Below are 19,668 nucleotides of genomic sequence, written 5' to 3' on the forward strand. Positions count from 1 at the left end.
TTGGTTGCAAGATTTCTGATGAACTTTGCATTGAAATTCACCAGGCCCAGAAAACTTCTCACTTCTGCTGCAGTTTCTGGTCTTCTTGCGTTCTTGACGTCTTCCACCTTGGACGGTGCTGGGCTGACTCCTTTCTTATTCAGGACGAAACCCATGTACTCAATCTCCTTCATCCTGAAGACGCATTTCTGTGCGTTCAAAGTCAGTCCACTCTTCTCCAACTTGTCGAGGACTTTCTCAAGTCTTTGGTCATGCTCTTCCATGTTCTTGCCGTGAACGATGATATCGTCTGTCATGTTCCTAGCTCCTTCAGAATCTTGCAGAACTTGCTGAATCGTAAACTGATACAATTCTGGAGCTGAGCAGATGCCAAAATTCAAACGTCTGTATCTATACAGTCCGTTGTGCGATGCGAAAGTTGTGATTCCTCTGGATTCTTCGTCTAGTTCCAGCTGATGGAATCCCCACTTCAGGTCTAACTTTGTGAACACTGTGCTACCGTTCATCTCAATGAGCGTCTCTTCTACTGTCGGCATGGGATAGCGTTGTCGTTCTACTGCTTCATTTGCTCGTCTCATATCTACGCATAGACGAATCTCTCCGTTGGGCTTTGGGACTACAACAATGGGACTGACCCAGGGTGTTGGTCCATCCACCTTCTCAATGATCTCCGCCGCTTCTAGCTCAGCAATCTTCTCCTCTACCTTAGAACGAAGACTGAAAGGAATACGGCGTGGCGACTGTGCGACTGGTTTGACATCTTTCTTGACGTACACGTGTACTTGGTGATCTTTCAGTTTGCCTAGACCCTCGTACAGCTTGGGATGTCTCTTCTCACAATGATCAATGTTCACACTGTTCACTGTGATGGGCTTCTCCGGCGGCAAACCTATGTGCAGAATGTTCAGTGCTTTCGCTGTTTTCACTCCTAACAGCGACTCTCCATCTCCATCAAGTACTTCTACTTCTGCAACGACCTTGTTGTCTCCGACTCTCAATTCTGCTGTAAACTTGCCCTTCAGCTTCAACGGTTCCTTCGAAGCGTAAACGTACAGCTTCTTGTGTGACTGTTCTTTATTAAAGAATAAAACGTTCTTCTGTTTCAGCCACTTCCATGTGTTGAATGAAATGATGTTGCAGCTTGCGCCAGAATCTACCATGAAGTTGAAATCGATGCCTCCGACGTTCACTGTAACTCTGGCTGACGACTTGTTTCTTCCGACAATGAAAACTTCTTCACTATCATCTTCATAGTCTTCTTCTAGACTCTTCACATTTCCTCTTGCCTTCTGTTTCTTTGTTCTGCAGCAACGTGCATAATGTCCTTTCTTGTGACAAGGTTTACATTCCTTCCCTCTTGCAGGACACTTTGGGTCACGTGCTAAGTGTGTAGTCAGACCACAATTGAAACAAGCTCTCTCTTCTTGCTTATCTGACTGTCTTGGACGATCAGACTGTGTAGGCTTCTTCTGAAAGGTTGACTGCTGACCTCTGTATCTCTGACCTTGATGACCAGGGCTGTGGCGATGGACTGCATGCGCCGACTCTGACTTTACATCTCCTGTCATCTGTCTAGCCTGCTTCTGTGCTGCTTCATGAGCTCTTGCTGTGTCTGCTAGCGTTTTCAAAGTTAGTTCTTTCTTTTCGAGTAACTTCACTCGTAGCTTCGAACTTTTACATCCATGAATAACTTGATCTCTCACGTTCTCGTCTAGCTTATCATCAAATCCACAGTTCTTTGCTTGCTGTCTTAGACCTGTGATAAACTGATCTACTGTTTCACTTTCTTCTTGGCTCATAGATCTGAACACATGTCTTTCGTAGGATTCATTCATCTGTGGTGCAAACTTCTCATCTACAGCTTCAAGTGTCTGAGTATAGTTCTTGTTTTCAGAATCAGGAACTGTCTCAGAGACATTTTGTAGGTATGTTACAAAGTGCGCACGCAGCTCAATTTTTGACGTCATTGAAAATGGCCCCCCATTTTCTGATCACTCACACTGGCTCAGTTTTGGGGTCCTCTTTTCTATTCTTTTCCAAATTTACATCACATGGGCACCCTGTCGAAGACGTAGAGCACATTCTTGACTTTAAGATTGAGAAAGATGGCGAGTCCAACACTGTCGAGCTCGCCGGCCAGAATATCGGGCGAAGAAGACACACAAGAGGTACTTTTATAAAACAATGTATAGCCTTTGAACTCTTATGAGACCCCTCTGAACAGTTAGTTTGACCATTTTCCTGCTGTTTCCCAAAGTTTCAAGTCGATAAAGCGATGCAAAGTACCTTTTAACGGATGCGCCGCTTTGCGCCCGGATTGTCACCATCCAACATGGCGGTCGGTAAAGTTCGTCTGCTCTTAGTTTCATACTAACTTACTAAAAAAAATTTTAAAAAAAACATTTTTTTTTATAGTTGTTTAATAGAGCTCTGAACCTTTCTTTTGATACCAAATTGAACAATATTGATAAACAAATGTGTGGGTTACAGTTAATTTTAGCTGAAAAATGTCAAAAATGGTTTCAATTTATCCTCTTTGCCTCTATTACGAATTTTATTACTTTAAAAATTCATAACTCGGGTTACACTTATCCAATCTCAAAGTTATATATATACCATTGGAATGCTGATTTTCTGCTCTTTCAAGTGATATAGATCAAAATGTTAAATGAAAATTTTGAATTTTTTTGTAACATACCTACATCTTGTACTTCCATACCTGCTGTGTGTAGCAACAACGCTTTCTTCTGTTCATCTGGAGTCTCCCCTCTTGCTCCCAAATAAACTTGAAAACCTCTTTTCCATCTCTTCCATTCCTGTCCTACCTTGGAACTATCTCCATTAGGGTCAAAAGATGCAATAGCTGGAACATAAGGTTGTGGTTGAGCCATGTTCTGTCCAGAATTCACTGTATTCTGTGCACTCCCTTCCTTTTCTTCAAAGAATGACGGATCAAAGTTAAACAATGACGTGTCAAAACTCATCTGTCACTGATGACACATTCTGTTCCTCTTCTAGAACACATGACGTCTACACTGGCGTAATAGTCTACCCACTCGATTTTGAGACTTCCGAGACTGTCTGGAAACTTCTACCTGCTTCTACGTGTTGACCGAAACTATCGTCCTCACGCGTGGCTGATGACGTAACGAACTCATCTTTCATGTGCGATCACCAAAATGCATTCAAAACTATTGAACTCACAGTCTTTTGGTCAATCCACTGGTTGACAAGTTTTCCTCGTCGCCAAATTGTAATAGTGGGTTGTGTGGGTGACTGAGTGTAGTGGAGCAGGCATGGCAGGACACATTCATTCGCGTAGACACTTCATGAACACTGTCTCTTGCTGCCATATTGTATTGCCTCTCTCTCGTTTACATCCAAACGTCTATTTACATGAATCAATGCTTACAATCAATATTCTACTAAAATGTACTATAATACACAGACACTACAGGGTGGTAGGAGGAGAATGACGGTGTGTGTGTGGGGAGGAGTGAAGTCAGTGAAGGTTGGAGGAGGGGGAAGAGTGCCGGGGGATGGAAGAGGAGATAGTAAATGGGTCTCTCCGGCGGCGGGAAGGATCATTGCTGCGGCGCAGGGCTAGCTAGCGGTTTCTTTGCTTTACATAAGAAAATTAACCCACCAACCGCCCAATTTTCAACCACCTGTACAAGCAATTACCTATTCAGTGCTGTTTGCCGCTTAGCAGTTACCATAATATCCTCGCTTTTAATATTTGCCTGTAGAACTCTGAATGATTACGAGTAGGAACAGCAGTTTAAACATAAACGAGTTCTTACTTCGGAAGTCGAAGCTTGTGTAAATTCCATGATGTAGTTCATAGGAGCGGAGGTATTATATGAGATGCGCATGCGCGGAGAAGCCATTAATTAAAGCTCTGATCATGTTATACCAACATGATCAGGATAAACGTTTGTGCAACCCATTTACATTTTTCAACAACGAAGTTGAATCCCAAATCCGGGAGGGAATTAAGTTCAACAGGGGGGGGGGGGGGGGGGGAGGGGATACTATACCTCCGCTCTTTTGAACTACATTATGGAATTCTTCACACACTTCGACTTCCTACGTAAGTACCCGTTCATGTTTTAAATTCTTTGTCTCGTAGTTCCCAGAGAACTACGTCATCATATGAGACTTCAAAGAGGGTTGTGCAAACTGTCATTCTCTCAGGACATATGTGACCCTCCACCACGAAATGAGTCGCATGTCACCTCGCGCGGTTCTGCGCGAGGCTTAATATAAGTCCGGGGAGTGTCTGGTAACAGTGTGAGGGTCACCTTAGTCACAGGCTTATAACTCAAACAGTTTTTGCTCTTTTCTTAAACGGTTTTCACCACTGGATAGAGCATAACCAACTCTTTAAGAACATTTAAAACTATGAACATCATGCAAAGGTGATATGCGACTCAATCCGTCGTGGAGGGTCACATATACTTGTAACACAAAAGGTCTACGACCAGTCTACATTGTTGCCTTGCGTGACTTCATGTTACATAAACTAAAAACAACACAAAGATGACTTATAGTCAAATTGCAACCAGTGTGCTTATCTCCCTTTTTCTATTGGCATCTTCTGGTGCTTTTGGCAAACATAATTGCCAAAGTAGATTTCTTATCACTTTGTGATAAACGAATCATACAAATGCAAAATAAAATGGTTAATGTTCCACACGTGTGGTAAGTCAAAGTCATTCAAGTTATGTCCCTTGAACCTTTCATCATCCTGTAAGTCTTGTCAAGAAAAGTGTAAACATAGGTTTATAATGAATGACTCCATTTCTCAGGAAATACCCTTCCAAATTCACTTGGAACTTCTAACAGCATATTTTAAAATAGAACTTTGAACATTTAATCCGTTGTGAACTTTCTCACCAATCGGATCACATCTATTGTACAATTTGTGAAATAGTCTCGCATTAGCCCAGCCAGCTGTCTTTAAAATGTCACCCAGAGACATTCCGTTCTTCAGGATAGCTTAGGAGGAAGCGCTCCTGAAACTGTGTGGAGCAAATCCTTCTATACTAGCCTTATCCAACACTTCCTTCACCAAACGTGCAACAGTGTCTTTGTACGCTGGTCCATGTGGTTTAGAATCACACAATAGTAGCTCGTCACACCCATTCCTAACAGACAGCGTTTTCTTTATGTAATGTTCCAAACACTGCACCACACACAGTTTTTCATCACTGAAAAACCTTGGTATTTCTAGGGCTGCTTAGTGATAACCCGGCCGAGTGCTCTTCAGTTTATCAACAATATGTACAACACAACCATTATCCTTAAAAGTTATGCAGCTCAATCTAAGCACATGTGTTGTCTGCACTCTTTGTGCCGAGACTAACAATAACAATGCACACAACTTCAATGTCAAGTCCATCAACGACAGTTCTCCTTATAACCTTGTGTTTGTCACCGTTCAAGAAGGCAAACTTCTTTTCATTTAAAGAACGTTTTAACTCTTTTGTGATCCAGGGTTTGTTGTTTGGGTAAATTTGTCCACATTTTAAATAAACGAGTCACAGGAGGTTGACTTTTCAACTTATGTAGGTAGCGGGGCAGTAAATGAACTACATTATGGTCCGACCGTCCAAGCGGCGGCCGGGAAACAGACATGTAGCGTCTGGAATGTTGCCATAGCACTTCTCTAAAATAGCATCAAAACGGGTGGGAGATGTGACATACTGGTGAAGTTTTAGCAGTTCTTTGTTGATATATGCATGCCTTAAGTCAACCAAGGCCATAAAACAGTCAAGTTTCATCAAACGAAATGATGAAAACACATTTCCATTTTGAAATGTTGATATTCAACAGACTCGTTGAATATTTTTCAAATTTAGAACCATGCGGCAGGTGCCATCCTGATCCATCCAACCAAACACACTGGTGACATAACTTTCCCTTTTTCATTAATACATTCTTCTATAACACCAAGTCTAATCAGCTGTTCAACTTCTAGATCTTCTTCTTCTTCTTGCGTTCGCCGTCACACCATCAGTTTAGTCTGCGAGACGAATGACGTCGTGGCTTCTAGGTCTTGTCTGCTCCCATAGAGTTTGGTGCGGAGAGGGACTGATGCTGGCCACACTTTGTCTCTGATTGGTTTGAGTTGGGGGCATGTCATTAAGACATGTTCTGGAGTCTGGTCTTCCAGACCACAGGGACAGGTTGGTGATGGGGTCAGCTTCAGCTTCCTGAACATGTGGGCGTTGAACTTCTGGATCTAGATGCTGTTGCTGATCTCCCCTGATCTTATTTCGGGTCTCAGAAATGATTTCCACATATGATCGATCTTCAATATATATATACTAAGTAATCCGTGCACAGCACGGGACATCATACAAAACCAAGAGCAGAATATAGCTTACATTACTACTAAATGTATAGTTTTCGACAATTCTTGTCAAAAAATGACGTAGAAGCATAATCAAGGTAGAATTGCTGAAAAGTCAACATTTTCCTGTATACAGCGATTTGATAAAAAATAAAAGAGTATACATTGTCATTTTCGTATCTCATGCACCAGCATTTCACACACCACTAATTTGCACTCAATCACTCCGTCAAGCATAGGTGACACGGTGCAAGAGTGCGAGACACTAGATCTAGATCTGTCTTACTGTAGCCTACTTGCGGGGATACGACTGCCAGACTGCGCTTTCGACAGCGCTTCCTCGCGCAGACACTGGAAACACGCTGTGCAGATTTCGACAGCGCTTCCTCGCGCAGACACTGAAAACACGCTGTGCAGATTAACCTGTAGGAAATCTCCTTTGGTATCTTCTTTATCTATATTTCTGGAGCTACGAAACTGAACAATGTGAAATCGTCTTCTCCGAATCGGCAAACTGCAGCTCGGTGATGACTGTATCTATACCACAATCCTTCACGCGATCTGACCTAACCTTGACCCCTGACATGGTCTACATACCACACACGACACAAACCAGTCACCTGTTTTTACCCCCCACCCCCCCAAAAAAAAACACCACCCGCTTTCTTTGGATACACATTTTAACTACATACGTGCCGACGAAATGTTGATCATTGCTTCAATATTTTGAAGCTGTTGCTTGGATAATAACCAGGTAAAATTAGTATTTCGGTGTTTAGTCAAATGTTAAAGTTTCTATCACACACATACACACACACACACACACACACACATACACACGCACAGACAGACAAAGTTTAGCATCGCATAGGCTACACTTACGTGAGCCAGAAACAAGTCGTGTAAGGCGAAATTACTACATTTCGTCAAGCTGTCGAACTTACAGAATAATACTGAACGCACTGTATTTTTTCACCAAGAAATTAGAGCTTCGTTGATCCCCGTGCAAAACAAAGTGAAATTGACAAGCCACAATAGTGGGGTAGCGTATTTTGCTAAGCAGAAAAGCGCGCTTTTCTGTATTCTTTTTCACTTTCTGAGCTTGTTTTGAATGCAACATATCAAATCTATATATAGCTATTCTGATGGACACGTGGGGGAATTCAGGGTGTGTGATTGGATGGTCTCACACATCCCTTTTCCGATCATCAAAGCATAATGCTACGGAAGTCGGCCATTTTTGCCAATATCCAAAAGCATATTGGCAATAACAAAGACGCATGGTTCCGGTTTCTTCCACGTGTATAAAGTACACGCACACCTCGCCAGGTTTGTTTCTGTGACAAGTCGACAGACGATGCCATTTGCTTTGTGTGTGTTTTTGTTGTTGCTTACTGTACATGACATACATTACGTGTAAAATCCAGTTCTTTAACAGGCAACAAACATTGCAAATTTCCAGAAGCTGCAATCTGAAGCGACCTATCTTTGATTCTAGCAGACGCTTTTCTCTCCAATGTTTAACACAAAATCAGCACATAGAACGTCCATTGTATAGTGCAATGTTGAAATGAAGTTACCGGTCTGAAACATTTAGTCGTTTCTTCTGAGACAATCCTTGTTCTCTTATCATCTACAAATTTACCGCAGTCTTCAGCACGCGAATTCCCAACAGAAGTCAGACTTTCGAGCATACAATCTACGTAGGCAAGCATGATACGTCATGACGTCATATGATTCCTAGCATATTGACGTAATGCTAAACATCCGGTTATCTCAAGTTTTCTCCGTAATACATGTCCGAGGGGTTTTCAATGTTAGGTTATTTCCGTGGCTTCATGCGGAAAGGGAACCGTCGTCTGCAATCAACGACATGGACCATTCTTGCTGACAAAAACATGATTTTAACACAGAATTTAATGTCAGAATAGCTATATAAACGCTATTGTGTTTTCAGCGTAGCAATAGGGTCCGATATTTAGACTCGAACAAGTATAATGCGACTCGTCTTCGACTCGTCGGCATTATACTTGTCTCGTCTACCTATTGCTACGCTGAAAACAGAATAGCTATTAATGTTTTTGGAATCAGGAAATGATCACGAATAAGAAGAAATCATTTTTGATCGATTTCTTAAATTTCGTTAAATGTGATCACATTTTAAGAGTAAACATGACAAATGTATATATTTTTAGATTCAGAATTTGATGAAGAATACGATACAATCAATTTTACATCTGTTTGCAAAAAATCCATTTTAATGACAACTTTGATGAGCAAACTCATTAATTAATTGTTAAGCTTCCTAGCTGCAATGCAATCCTATAGTCCGGACTTCGTCAAAGATTGCTCAAACAATATGTCAACCAATTTGGCGTAACAGTGCGGCCTTAACTTTTACACACAAAAAACAGATTATGACGTCATCAAAGACATTTATTCAAAAAATGAAAAAAAAAGTCTGGGGATACTATACCCAGGAACTATCATGTCAAGTTTCTTGAAGATCGTCCAGCAGTCTTGTCTGAATCGCTTTACACATACTCACACACAGACACACGCATACACCACGACCCTCGTCTCGATTCCCTAAACTTGACTATAAATGTAAAACTATCGCTGGTTTATTCATTATCATGTGGTCAAGGTGATATCACGAACCAAATCCAAACCATAACCAAAACATTACTAAACACAAAGCACAACATAACGACACCTTATACACCCTTTGCCGCAAATTATATGCTTATTCACCCCCTTACACCATGCGTCTTTGCCGCCAGTCTTGTTCACATTTTGCATACACACATAAACATCCCCCCCCCCCAAACACAGAGATGATCATTCACCCCCCCCCTACCCACATACACACAGAAACACACAAAGTCTCCACCCTCAACCTTTTTCACAATTCGAGCAGCCACATACTTACCAAAGCTATAGTTGTGTACATTCGCAAAAAGACATTGTTTGTGCATTGTACAATAATCCCATCCTCACCCCCAGGCAAAGAACATTTCTGTTTTGTAACAAAATATAAATTTTATCAATTAAGAAGTATGTGTCCTCCAAGAAAAATACTTACACACAGTGGTAATTACAAAATGAAATAATAATGACGAATTTCCATCAGGTCATCTGCAGCCACAGAACCTAGTTTACAATCCAATACATTGTACGGTGCTGTCCATCATCAACGAACTACAGCAACTATAGCTGTCTTGGAGGAGGACCTGGCATATGTTCAGGTGCAGATGCAGGAGGAAAAACCTATGGAAACAATAAACAGCACTGTAGATTCTCAGGAAACGAATTGCAAACGCCACAAAAGTACTGATGACATTTGAATAATTGGGCATTACATTTCTATCATAGTAGCAATACCTACGAAAACGACACACAGTACATAGTTTATTCACAGGAAACTGCAGGAACCTCTTTTAGTTGTGTCACCTGAACACACATTGACCGCTTTCTTTTCTTCATTGAAATACTACCAAGATGCGAAAACGCTACCGCAGTATCACCCCTGGGAGAACTTCTCGGCAAACGATGAATTCAATCTTAACCGCCAAAATGCACGGCAAAGAAATAATAATCGATCATGCAACCCCACTTGCCAAATGGGTCTGGCCATCAATCCAAGCCACGTCGATAAACAGTTCTTAGGTCGCCTTTTACTTCTAAAAGCTAATTGCTTCACCAGTGGCAGACTGGACAAAATATGTATTTTTGTGTGTGTGCGACAGGCGCAGTGGCCTAGTGGTAAGAGAGAGAAAGAGAGAGAGAGAGAGAGAGAGAGAGAGAGAGAGAGAAAAAAAGAGAGAGAGAGAGAGAGAGAGAGAGAGAGAAAGAAAGAGAGAGAGAGAGCGAGCGAGAGAGAGAGAGATAAAGAGAGAGAGTGAGAGAGAGAGAGAGACCGAGACCGAGACCGATAGACAGACAGACAGACAGACACTCTGGGGTGTACCGACACCCAGTACTGAAGCAATACCCGTGCAGGACAGGCCAGGACATTACCCGTTATTACGAGTTAGTCGTGTGACAGAGAGTTTTCTTGCACACGAGACGATAGCTGTCGAGTGTGCAAGAAAACTCTCTGTCACACGACTAACTCGTAATAGCGATTATGTCTCACAGCATAGGCATAGAAAGACAGAAATGAGTTTTGGGGGACGAAATAACAGGCACAAAACAAGACTGAAAAACACAATTGCCCTTTAACACATACTGATCATGCGCGCAGAAAATAGATTCAATGCGTTTCGTGTCTGTTCTGGTTGAATGCATTCAACAAAGTATCAACCAACGTTTCTGAATCTTTCAATAAAAAAAGATAAACTTATTTTGAACCAAACAGCACATACCAACGAAAGCTAAACACACAAACACACACGCGCACTAACACAGATTGAATGCAAAGCGCGAACGAACACGGAGGATTTTTGAAGGTCAGGTCGTGGGAAAGTCCACCCGAAATGTTCCACAGGGGAACTGGTTGTGTTTGTATTGTTTATTTTCTCACAGTGATGTTGATGGTTTTTACAGTGCCGTTTTGAAAGAATATTTTCCGAATTTGGGGAACCTTTTTGACTTTTGGTTCGTTTATCTCGTCGAAGTAACATTCGAGTGTTTCTAAATCAAAACCTTCCAACACCGCTGGTGCAGATCAGACCTGCCTGACTGTCTGCGTGCGTGTTAGAGCTGAAGACGAAGTTTCAATCGCCAAAGCGTCACCTATTTGTAGGTCCTGAGCATCGGATGTACGTTGATACGTGGTGAGATCCGCACGGAACTGTCTATGCAACTTTTCCTTGTCACAGGTGTAAGGTTCGATCTTTTCTTTGAAATTTCGTCCTCTGTGTACGTAGCAAAGCGTTTCGCCATTTTCGGTTTTCGTTGCAGACGACGATAGTGAAAGTAGTACCTATGGTTTTGTTTTGACCTTTCGTATTCAGGGTTCTTAATTGAAGCTTGGTAAAGGGAGCTTGTCGTGTAAGTGGAAAGTTGACGAAGCTTTTGAAAACAGAAATTGAATGAAGAAGATGTGGCTTTCAGTTATATACAGGAGAACGGGGTTGGTGTTATTCTTTTTCCGTCAAACACGAAGTACACAGATAAAACGTGGTTGACTGACCAAGGCCTGTTGGCACACTATTCAGAATGCACAACAAAATGTAACAACACTTTGATACCCATTTTTCTACGTTCGTGATCACTTGAAATGAATACTGAAAACATAAGTGTTTAAGGTAGTGACTGAATGTATGTGAAGGTAAACATTTTCAGAAATAAATGCATGATCAAAATAATTGATTTCGGCATCAAAGCGTGCAACATACAATCTTGCACACGTTTGCTTTAGTAGTGGCAAAGAAGGAATGCGTGTGACATACATGGGCAGTGTGGTTGACACGAGACAGATAAAGGGAAGCCGTTCACGAGAAGAACACGAGACACACGAGAAGAACGTCAAATCAATTATCTACCCTGAACAGATTGTTTTGTTCAGCTATCTTACGTATTTCGTGTGCTATGCTATTCCTACTGCTGCAGGTGTCGATCCCAAGAGCGATCAAAAACGGGACTTTTTGCGTAATTTTGTATCGTGACAAACAACGCTGCATTTTAGCAATGACTTGTTGGATTGCCTTAAAACTTTTAGAATATTTTACCAACAAAATAGATATATTTTGTGCGAAAGTTAGGACACTATTTTATCGTGCATTCGCTTGGCTGAATGGTTAATCACGCCTCAGCGTTCTTGTTGCATTTAGTCAAGTTTTGACTAAATGTTTTAACGTGGAGGGGGAATCGAGATGAGGGTCGTGGTGTTTGTTTGTGTGTGTGTGTGTGTGTGTGTGTGTGTGTGTGTGTGTGTGTGCAGAGCGATTCAGAGAAAACAACTTGACCAATTTTTATGAAAATTAACATGAGAGGTCCTGAGTATGGCATCCCCAGAAGTGTTTTTCATTTTTTTGATAAATGTCTTTGATGACGTCATATCCGGCTTTTTGTGAAAGTTGAGGGGGCACTGTTGAGCTCTCATTTTTCAACCAAATTGGTTGACATTTTTGTCAAGTTATCTTCGACGAAGGCCGGACTTTGGTATTGTATTTTAGTTTGGAGGCTTAAACATTATTTAATGAGTTTGCTCATTAAATTTGTCATTAAAATCGAATTTCGCAAACAAATTTAAAATTGATTGCATCGTATTTTTCATCAAATTCTGAATTTAAAAATATAACATATGTCGTCATGTTTTATCTTAAAATGTGATCACAAGTAACGAAAATAGAATAATTAGTACCATTATTAAAATTTAAGAAATCGATCCAAAAATGATTTCATCTTTTATTTTATTAATTCTTGATTCAAAAAACATATAAATATGATATGTTGTATTCAAAACAAGCTCAGAAAATTAACAAGAATACAGAAAAGCGCGCTTTCCTGCTTTCCTACCGCGCTTGTTAATTTCACTGCGTTTTGCACGTGGGAGGTGAGCGATTTCATTCTCGTGGCGATTGACGAAGCTGTATTGTCTTGGTGAAAAAATGCAGTGCATTCAGTTTCATTCCATGAGTTCGACAGCTTGACTAAATGTGTAATTTCGCCTTACGCGACTTGTTATTTTCTTTCTCTGCATCACTTTCTTCTAAAAACAGTGCGAGTAAAATACATTGTTGATAAGTGTCATGAGGCACGCAATATTGTTGGTGAATACCTTGAAAACATCCTGTTCTAACTCGCGTGCCTATGCAATATCGTATAACGCAGATGCAGCGGAGATATACGAGTTCACGGCAAACCGACAGCATCAGAACCTCACCATCAACGAAAGCAGCAGCATGACGCTGAACTGCACGGCGTTGGGTCGACCCACACCAGGAATGCATATCAGCAAGGACGGTAAGCCGATCCAACGAGTCCCAAAAGGAGAACTCGTGACTGAAATCCAGACGTCCATCTTGACCAATGAAAGTTCTCAAGCCACGTGTGACGTCACGGGCGACTATGTCTGTGGGGTCGACAACGATCATGGAGGCCAGAGCTCAAATCACCTGAGAGTGCTTGTTAATTGTGAGTTTAGTGTGTGTGTGCGTGTGTGTGTGTATGTGTGTATGTGTGTGTGTATGTGTGTGTTGTCGTGTGTGTGTGTGTGTGTGTGTGTGTGTGTGTGTGTGTGTGTGTGTGTGTGTGTGTTGTTGTTGTTTTTGATTTTTTTTTTTTTTTTTGGGGGGGGGGGGAGGGGGGCTGTATGCAAGAGGCGCATAATGACAGTTTTGCTGGGTCTACCGGTTAATGTGCACAGTGTTTTATTTTCAAAATTGACTTAGTGATTTTATTTGTTTATTATGTGGGATAGTTACGACTTTTAATGAAAGGATATGGACAAAAAATATGTTAAACCCGCATGTTATAACAATAATTTATTTCTTAATTTGTCTGATTTTGTTTGAGTACAGACCCGTTCCAGATTAAAGGAAAGTTTCTTCAAGATGGCGTCAAGAGGTTAGCTCGGTTGAAATAAAATCGAGTATTACACTAGCCTTTAATTCACTGTGAGCAACTTTAATTGCGTGACAGGTGGTTCTTCTGACTCAACAACATGCGTCGTTAAATGAAATCAAACAATTGTGACCCTCCACCACGGAATGAGTCGCATGTCACCTTTGCATGATTTTCTTATTTTTACATTTTCCTAAAGAGTTGTTTATGCTCTATCCAGTAGAAAAGAGCGAAGTTATAAGCCTGTGACTAAGGTGACCCTCACACTGTTACCGGACACCCCCCCCCCCGAACTTATATTAAGCCTAGCGCAGAACCGCGCGAGGCGACATGCGACACATTCCGTGGTGGAGGGTCACAATTGTTTGATGCACCACAGCGGCAGTTCAAAACATGCAACCAGCAACTGTTCCTCTGGGTCTTTGTTATCCTGGTCTGAAACATGCAATTTAGCTGTGTTCTTGAGCCCTGAACACATATCTTAAATGGGACTGATGTCTGGTGACTGAGCAGGCTACTGTGTCTCTTCCATACATGTGTTTAGGCATACCGTCTTTTTGTCCTGTCCAATGTTGCGCACCACAAATTCAACAAACAGAAGGTTAAAACTGCTGTTAAAATGTTTCAGCATACTTGTGAGAGTTCCTGTTTTCTTCCATAATGGCTAGCGATCTTAACCCATCACACGATACACAATCACATACCACAATATTCAGTCCTTGTGCCGGAGGCTGGGAAACATGGCCGATATGCACTGGTCTCCGCGCTTCCGATGCCTTCGTCTAGAAAGTCGTTTTTCGCTCACCAATTCAAATTCACCGTTGAACAATGTATTCTTCCGCTGGCTATCAACAGTCGATAATAATTAGATCTACACCAGATTGTTCACACTGTTTCTTAAAACTGTCGTTTGTAACCAATAGAATACATATTGCTCTAAAGTTTTCTGCAAGAACGCACTTCTTCATGAATCAGATTGAATTCTGCACTGATTTATCTCAGAGTGTTGTTTGCATTATTCACAACAGCCCTTGAAATCATCCCGGTACCGCCTTCTGTCATTTGCCATGGCATCCACAAGGCCGTCGACTTTTCTTGCGATCAGGCTATTTTCTTGCCTCCTCGAAATGTCCTTCAAAACTTTGAAAATGCAACTTTCCCACATTCCTACCAACCACACAACAACACTGGTACGAACACTACTTCAAAAATACTCCCAATCAGCTCCTTTAGACCACTACCCGTGTGCTTCACGCGTTTCGCCAATGTTAACAAACCGTATTATTTCAGATCTAATGTGTATACAATCACAAGTAACTTCTGCTCCGTTAAAAAAGGCAGTTACTTCCCTTTGATCGTTTCGCGAGAACAAAAAAATCGCCGGCGCATAGGCACATGAAAGCGATATTCTAAGTCTGCGAGAACACAGCGCCGCCATTTAAAAAAAAAACTTTCCTTTTTTGGGCAGGTTGCGGTACTCCAACTACAAGTTATGACGTATACAGTGTAATACAGCAGGCTGTCTCATTAGACTTCTGATGGAATCTTACCGAACCTGCTGTTAAACTTTTAGACTGTTGGACGTAAGCTCTGTGATATACCAATACAACATATTTGAAAGTGAAAGGTAGCAGAGAAGGGATCGTTGTTTTTACATTTAGTCAAGTTTTGACTAAATGTTTTAACATTGAGGGGGGAATCGAGACGAGGGTCGTGGTGTATGTGTGTGTGTCTGTCTGTCTGTCTCTGTGTGTGTGTAGAGCGATTCAGACTAAACTACTGGGCCGATCTTTATGAAATTTGACATGAGAGTTCCTGGGTATGAAATCCCCGGACGTTTTTTTCATTTTTTCGATAAATACCTTTGATGACGTCATATCATTTTTGTAAGAGTTGAGGCGGCACTGTCACACCCTCATTTTTCAATCAAATTGATTGACATTTTGGCAAAGCAATCTTCGACAAAGCCCGGGGTTTGGTATTGCATTTCAGCTTGGTGGCTTAAAAACTAATGAGTGAGTTTGGTCATTAAAAATCGGAAACTTGTAATTAAAATTATTTTTTTATTAAACGATCCCAAAATAATTTCATTTTATTTTTCGTCATTTTCTAATTCCAAAAACATATACATATGTTATATTTGGATTACAAACAAGCTCTGAAAATTTAAAATATAAACATTATGATTAAAATTAATTTTCCGAAATCGATTTAAAAACTATTTCATCTTATTCCTTGTCGGTTCCTGATTCCAAAAACATATAGATATGATGTGTTGGGATTAAAAACACGCTCAGAAAGTTAAAACGAAGAGAGGTACAGTAAAGCGTGCTATGAAGCACAGCGCAATCGCTACCGCGCCAAACAGGCTCGTCACTTTCACTGCCTTTTGCACTAGCGGCGGACTACGTTCAGTTTCATTCTGTGAGTTCCACAGCTTGACTAAATGTAGTAATTTCGCCTTACGCGACTTGTTTCAGGTTCTCCTAGGCAAGCGCCAGATTCTCCAAAACCCGGAGAACATCTGAATTTCCTTGGAGACCCTCTCAAGAGGCAGTTTACTCTGATCGCCTTCCCGACGAAACTGAACCACACGCTGGACTACTCTAAATATCTAAATTCAACACCTGCAACGGCTCGTGAACAATTATACAAGTTTAAGTGTGAGCATGTGGAACAGAATCTGAATAAGAATAACTGCACCTTGATTGTGGACAATGTTACGCAAGGTGACACTGGTTTTTACAACTTGACACTGAAGAATGACCATGGGACATTTTCTTGGAGTTTTCAACTGGACGTCAATGCCAGTAGTAAGTATCAGTGAGACAGCTAAACACCTTTTCTTGCTTGACTTTGTTTAATTGTATAAAAGCGTCAGAATGGAAAATAGTGAAATTATAACGGGCAGACTTCAAGCAAAGGGGGTTGTTTGTTGTATTATGTGATTGACAACAGACACGCATACACATACGTCCTTAAAATGTGTTTAAACATCGTTCACCAAAAACAGTTACCAATAATACACAGATTGCAACAAAGTCATGTTAGGTACCGGCGATAAAAATAAAAACGCCGAAGCGTAATTCACCATTCATTTCACCTTCCGAACACACACACACACACACACACACACACACACACACACACACACACACACATGCACAAACGCGCGCAAGCACGCACGCACACCGCACGCACACACACACACACGCACGTACGCACGCACGCACGCACACACGCACACACACACACACACACACACACATACACACGCACACACACATACACTCACACACACTAATTTCTTTCCATATATTGTTTTCAAAGTGTTGTTTGAAATTTGGCTTTTCCTCTGCGTGTATGTAAATGTTAGGTAATTGCACACATACCATTAATGGTTGTGTTTCATAACTTGGATTTAACAACAGGTTTGGTTTGTTTGTTTGTTTGTTTTTGAGATAACAGAAATCAAGGCTGACTTTCGTTTGTGCATTGTTGATGGTGAATGCATGTTAATTTATTTTTAATATACTTTCTTATGTGATAACCAATGTGCTGTATTTTCTCAGGACAAAGAACAAATGTTTATTTTGAATGTTTTATGTATGTTAATATTACGGACACAAACGCTCAGCAATGCAATTTCTCTTTTAGAGATTAATAAAGTTATTGTATTGTATTGTATTGTATTGTATTGTATTGTAAGAGATACATCACTCTGAAAGTGTTTTACTAACGGATTCATTCTCTTTCAGCCGGTGAAAATATCATAGGATTTCCAATCGGCGCAGCTGTAGGTGGAGGGGTTGCGGCAGCTTTCGTCGTCATCATTTTTATTGCAGTAGTCATTTTGATTTTGAAGCGAAGGAAGAAAGGTAACAATTGATGTTTATACTTTGCTTTGTTGGCTCACGTAAGTGTAGCCTATGCGATGATAAACTTTGTCTGTCTGTGCGTGCGTGCGTGCGTGCGTGTGTGTGTGATAGAAACTTTAACATTTCCGAGTCTATGGATAAAGCTCGCATAAGAAGATTAGTCTCGGTGAAAAGTGTTTGACGTGGGTGATAGAAACTATTTGAAGACGTCACATTATGACGTAAGAGGGTTGGACGTCACGCAAAGGAATTACTGAAAGTCTCGGTCATTGTTATTGTGAGCGGGCCGAGACTAATTGGCAGATCCAGGGTCTCCCTTTCTTGCACAGTTTCACCTATGCTTACTGTGTGTGTGTGTGTGTGTGTGTGTGTATGTGTGACAGAGTGATTGAGTTTGTGTTACTGTTTGTCGATTTCTTACGTGAGCCTTGAAGGCTTCGCCTCTTGTTTTAACGTTGTAAGGTTAAGTAAAGTTTCTCGCCTTTGAAGCTGACGTCATGTGTGTATTGCAAGCTCGTTCTGATGTGCTAAGTATCTTCGGTCTACAATTGTTTTGAATTTTAAAATTGAACAGGGACTTCCATTCAACGGATTGCTTAATTGTGAGCATATTTTCAACGTCAAACACAATAAAGCTATACATGTTTGGAACTAAAAGCATAGGGAATAAAGAAATCACGTGTGATCCTGAAAAAGGCAGTTTGTCGCTGCCGACATATTGATACAAACAAATACCTAACCTGGTTACTGGTGTGTCCTCTTTTTGTATAAAGGGATACTGAAATGTCATTTATAATAGGTTTCCTTCACATAAAAAAAGATAAATGTTCCTCAAAAATTCCTCGTGAGTTGTATTTATTGGTTTCCATTAATTAAATCATATATTTATTCAAACACAACAAACTATGTGTTTTAGAATACAGGAGGCAATACGAAATATAACGACTTAAAAAAAATCAGATTGATAAGTTTTTAGATATCAACACAATTGAGATGGAAATGTTTTAAACAAATACTGTAGGTACCAAGCTGAAATCAAATTCCTTAGTGCGGACCAAACCACCAATGTTGTACTGACAAATTCAATAACAATATTTTATGTTTTAGTAAAACACAACACATGGTCATCAAATAGCACTTGGCAATTGGAGAATATTTGAGAAATACGTTTTGCAGACAAACACACACACATTCACACACACACAAACAGACACACACACACTCACGCACACACACACACTCACACACACACAAACGCACACACACACACACTAACAAACACACACACACTCACACGCACACACACACACGCACACACACACACGCACCTGGAGAAACAGACTTCTTTTCTAGATCGATTAAAACTCTCAGTCAGTACTTGACTGATTGTAAGAGGGAAACTATCAAACAAAAGATTACAACCACTACGTATGCAACGATGCAGTCGGGTCTGGAGCTATCTAAGCTTGTAAATATTCAATAAATATATGTTTTTAATTGAGGTTATTTAATGTATTTGTTTACCTGTTGATGCTCGCTTGATTAACCTCAAACAAATGACCTGCCAAGGTTTTAAACTATCATTCAAAGACCTTTGAACTGATCATTGTTCTATTGCATTTAATACAATAACATAATAATTTATACTTCCTAAACACGTTTTTAACAATATCAGGACATTTAGATTTTCCACTTTGTTTGCAACACCTGATGAACAATCATTGCATCAATTTTCATTTGCCTTTTATTAACTAGACAGTGGCATTTGATCCCGCACAATGCTCTCATTGTAATCTTTACTTTCAGCCACAAAGTCATGTATATCTGTTACCTCTCATTGAAAGAATATAAGTTATCTTGCATTGGATTAAAACATCTTTTCAAAGGGATTACAACAACGTTGCGTTAATTCATATGCAC

General features: G+C 40.6%; 1 protein-coding gene across 1 annotated transcript in view; it reads left to right on the plus strand.

Annotated features, from left to right (window-relative positions):
* LOC138974524 (hemicentin-2-like) overlaps nt 1–17,759 on the plus strand; it is a 126,537-nt gene extending 108,778 nt beyond the window's left edge. Inside the window, exons 9-11 of the mRNA XM_070347240.1 lie at nt 13,139–13,441; nt 16,351–16,683; nt 17,629–17,759. Of these exons, the coding sequence (XP_070203341.1) occupies nt 13,139–13,441; nt 16,351–16,683; nt 17,629–17,759 (767 nt within the window). The remainder of the gene's footprint in view (nt 1–13,138; nt 13,442–16,350; nt 16,684–17,628) is intronic.
* Nucleotides 17,760–19,668: the final 1,909 nt, after the last annotated feature.

This window comes from Littorina saxatilis, linkage group LG8, assembly GCF_037325665.1.
Source record: "Littorina saxatilis isolate snail1 linkage group LG8, US_GU_Lsax_2.0, whole genome shotgun sequence".
In the NCBI taxonomy this organism is placed as follows: Eukaryota; Metazoa; Mollusca; class Gastropoda; order Littorinimorpha; family Littorinidae; genus Littorina; species Littorina saxatilis.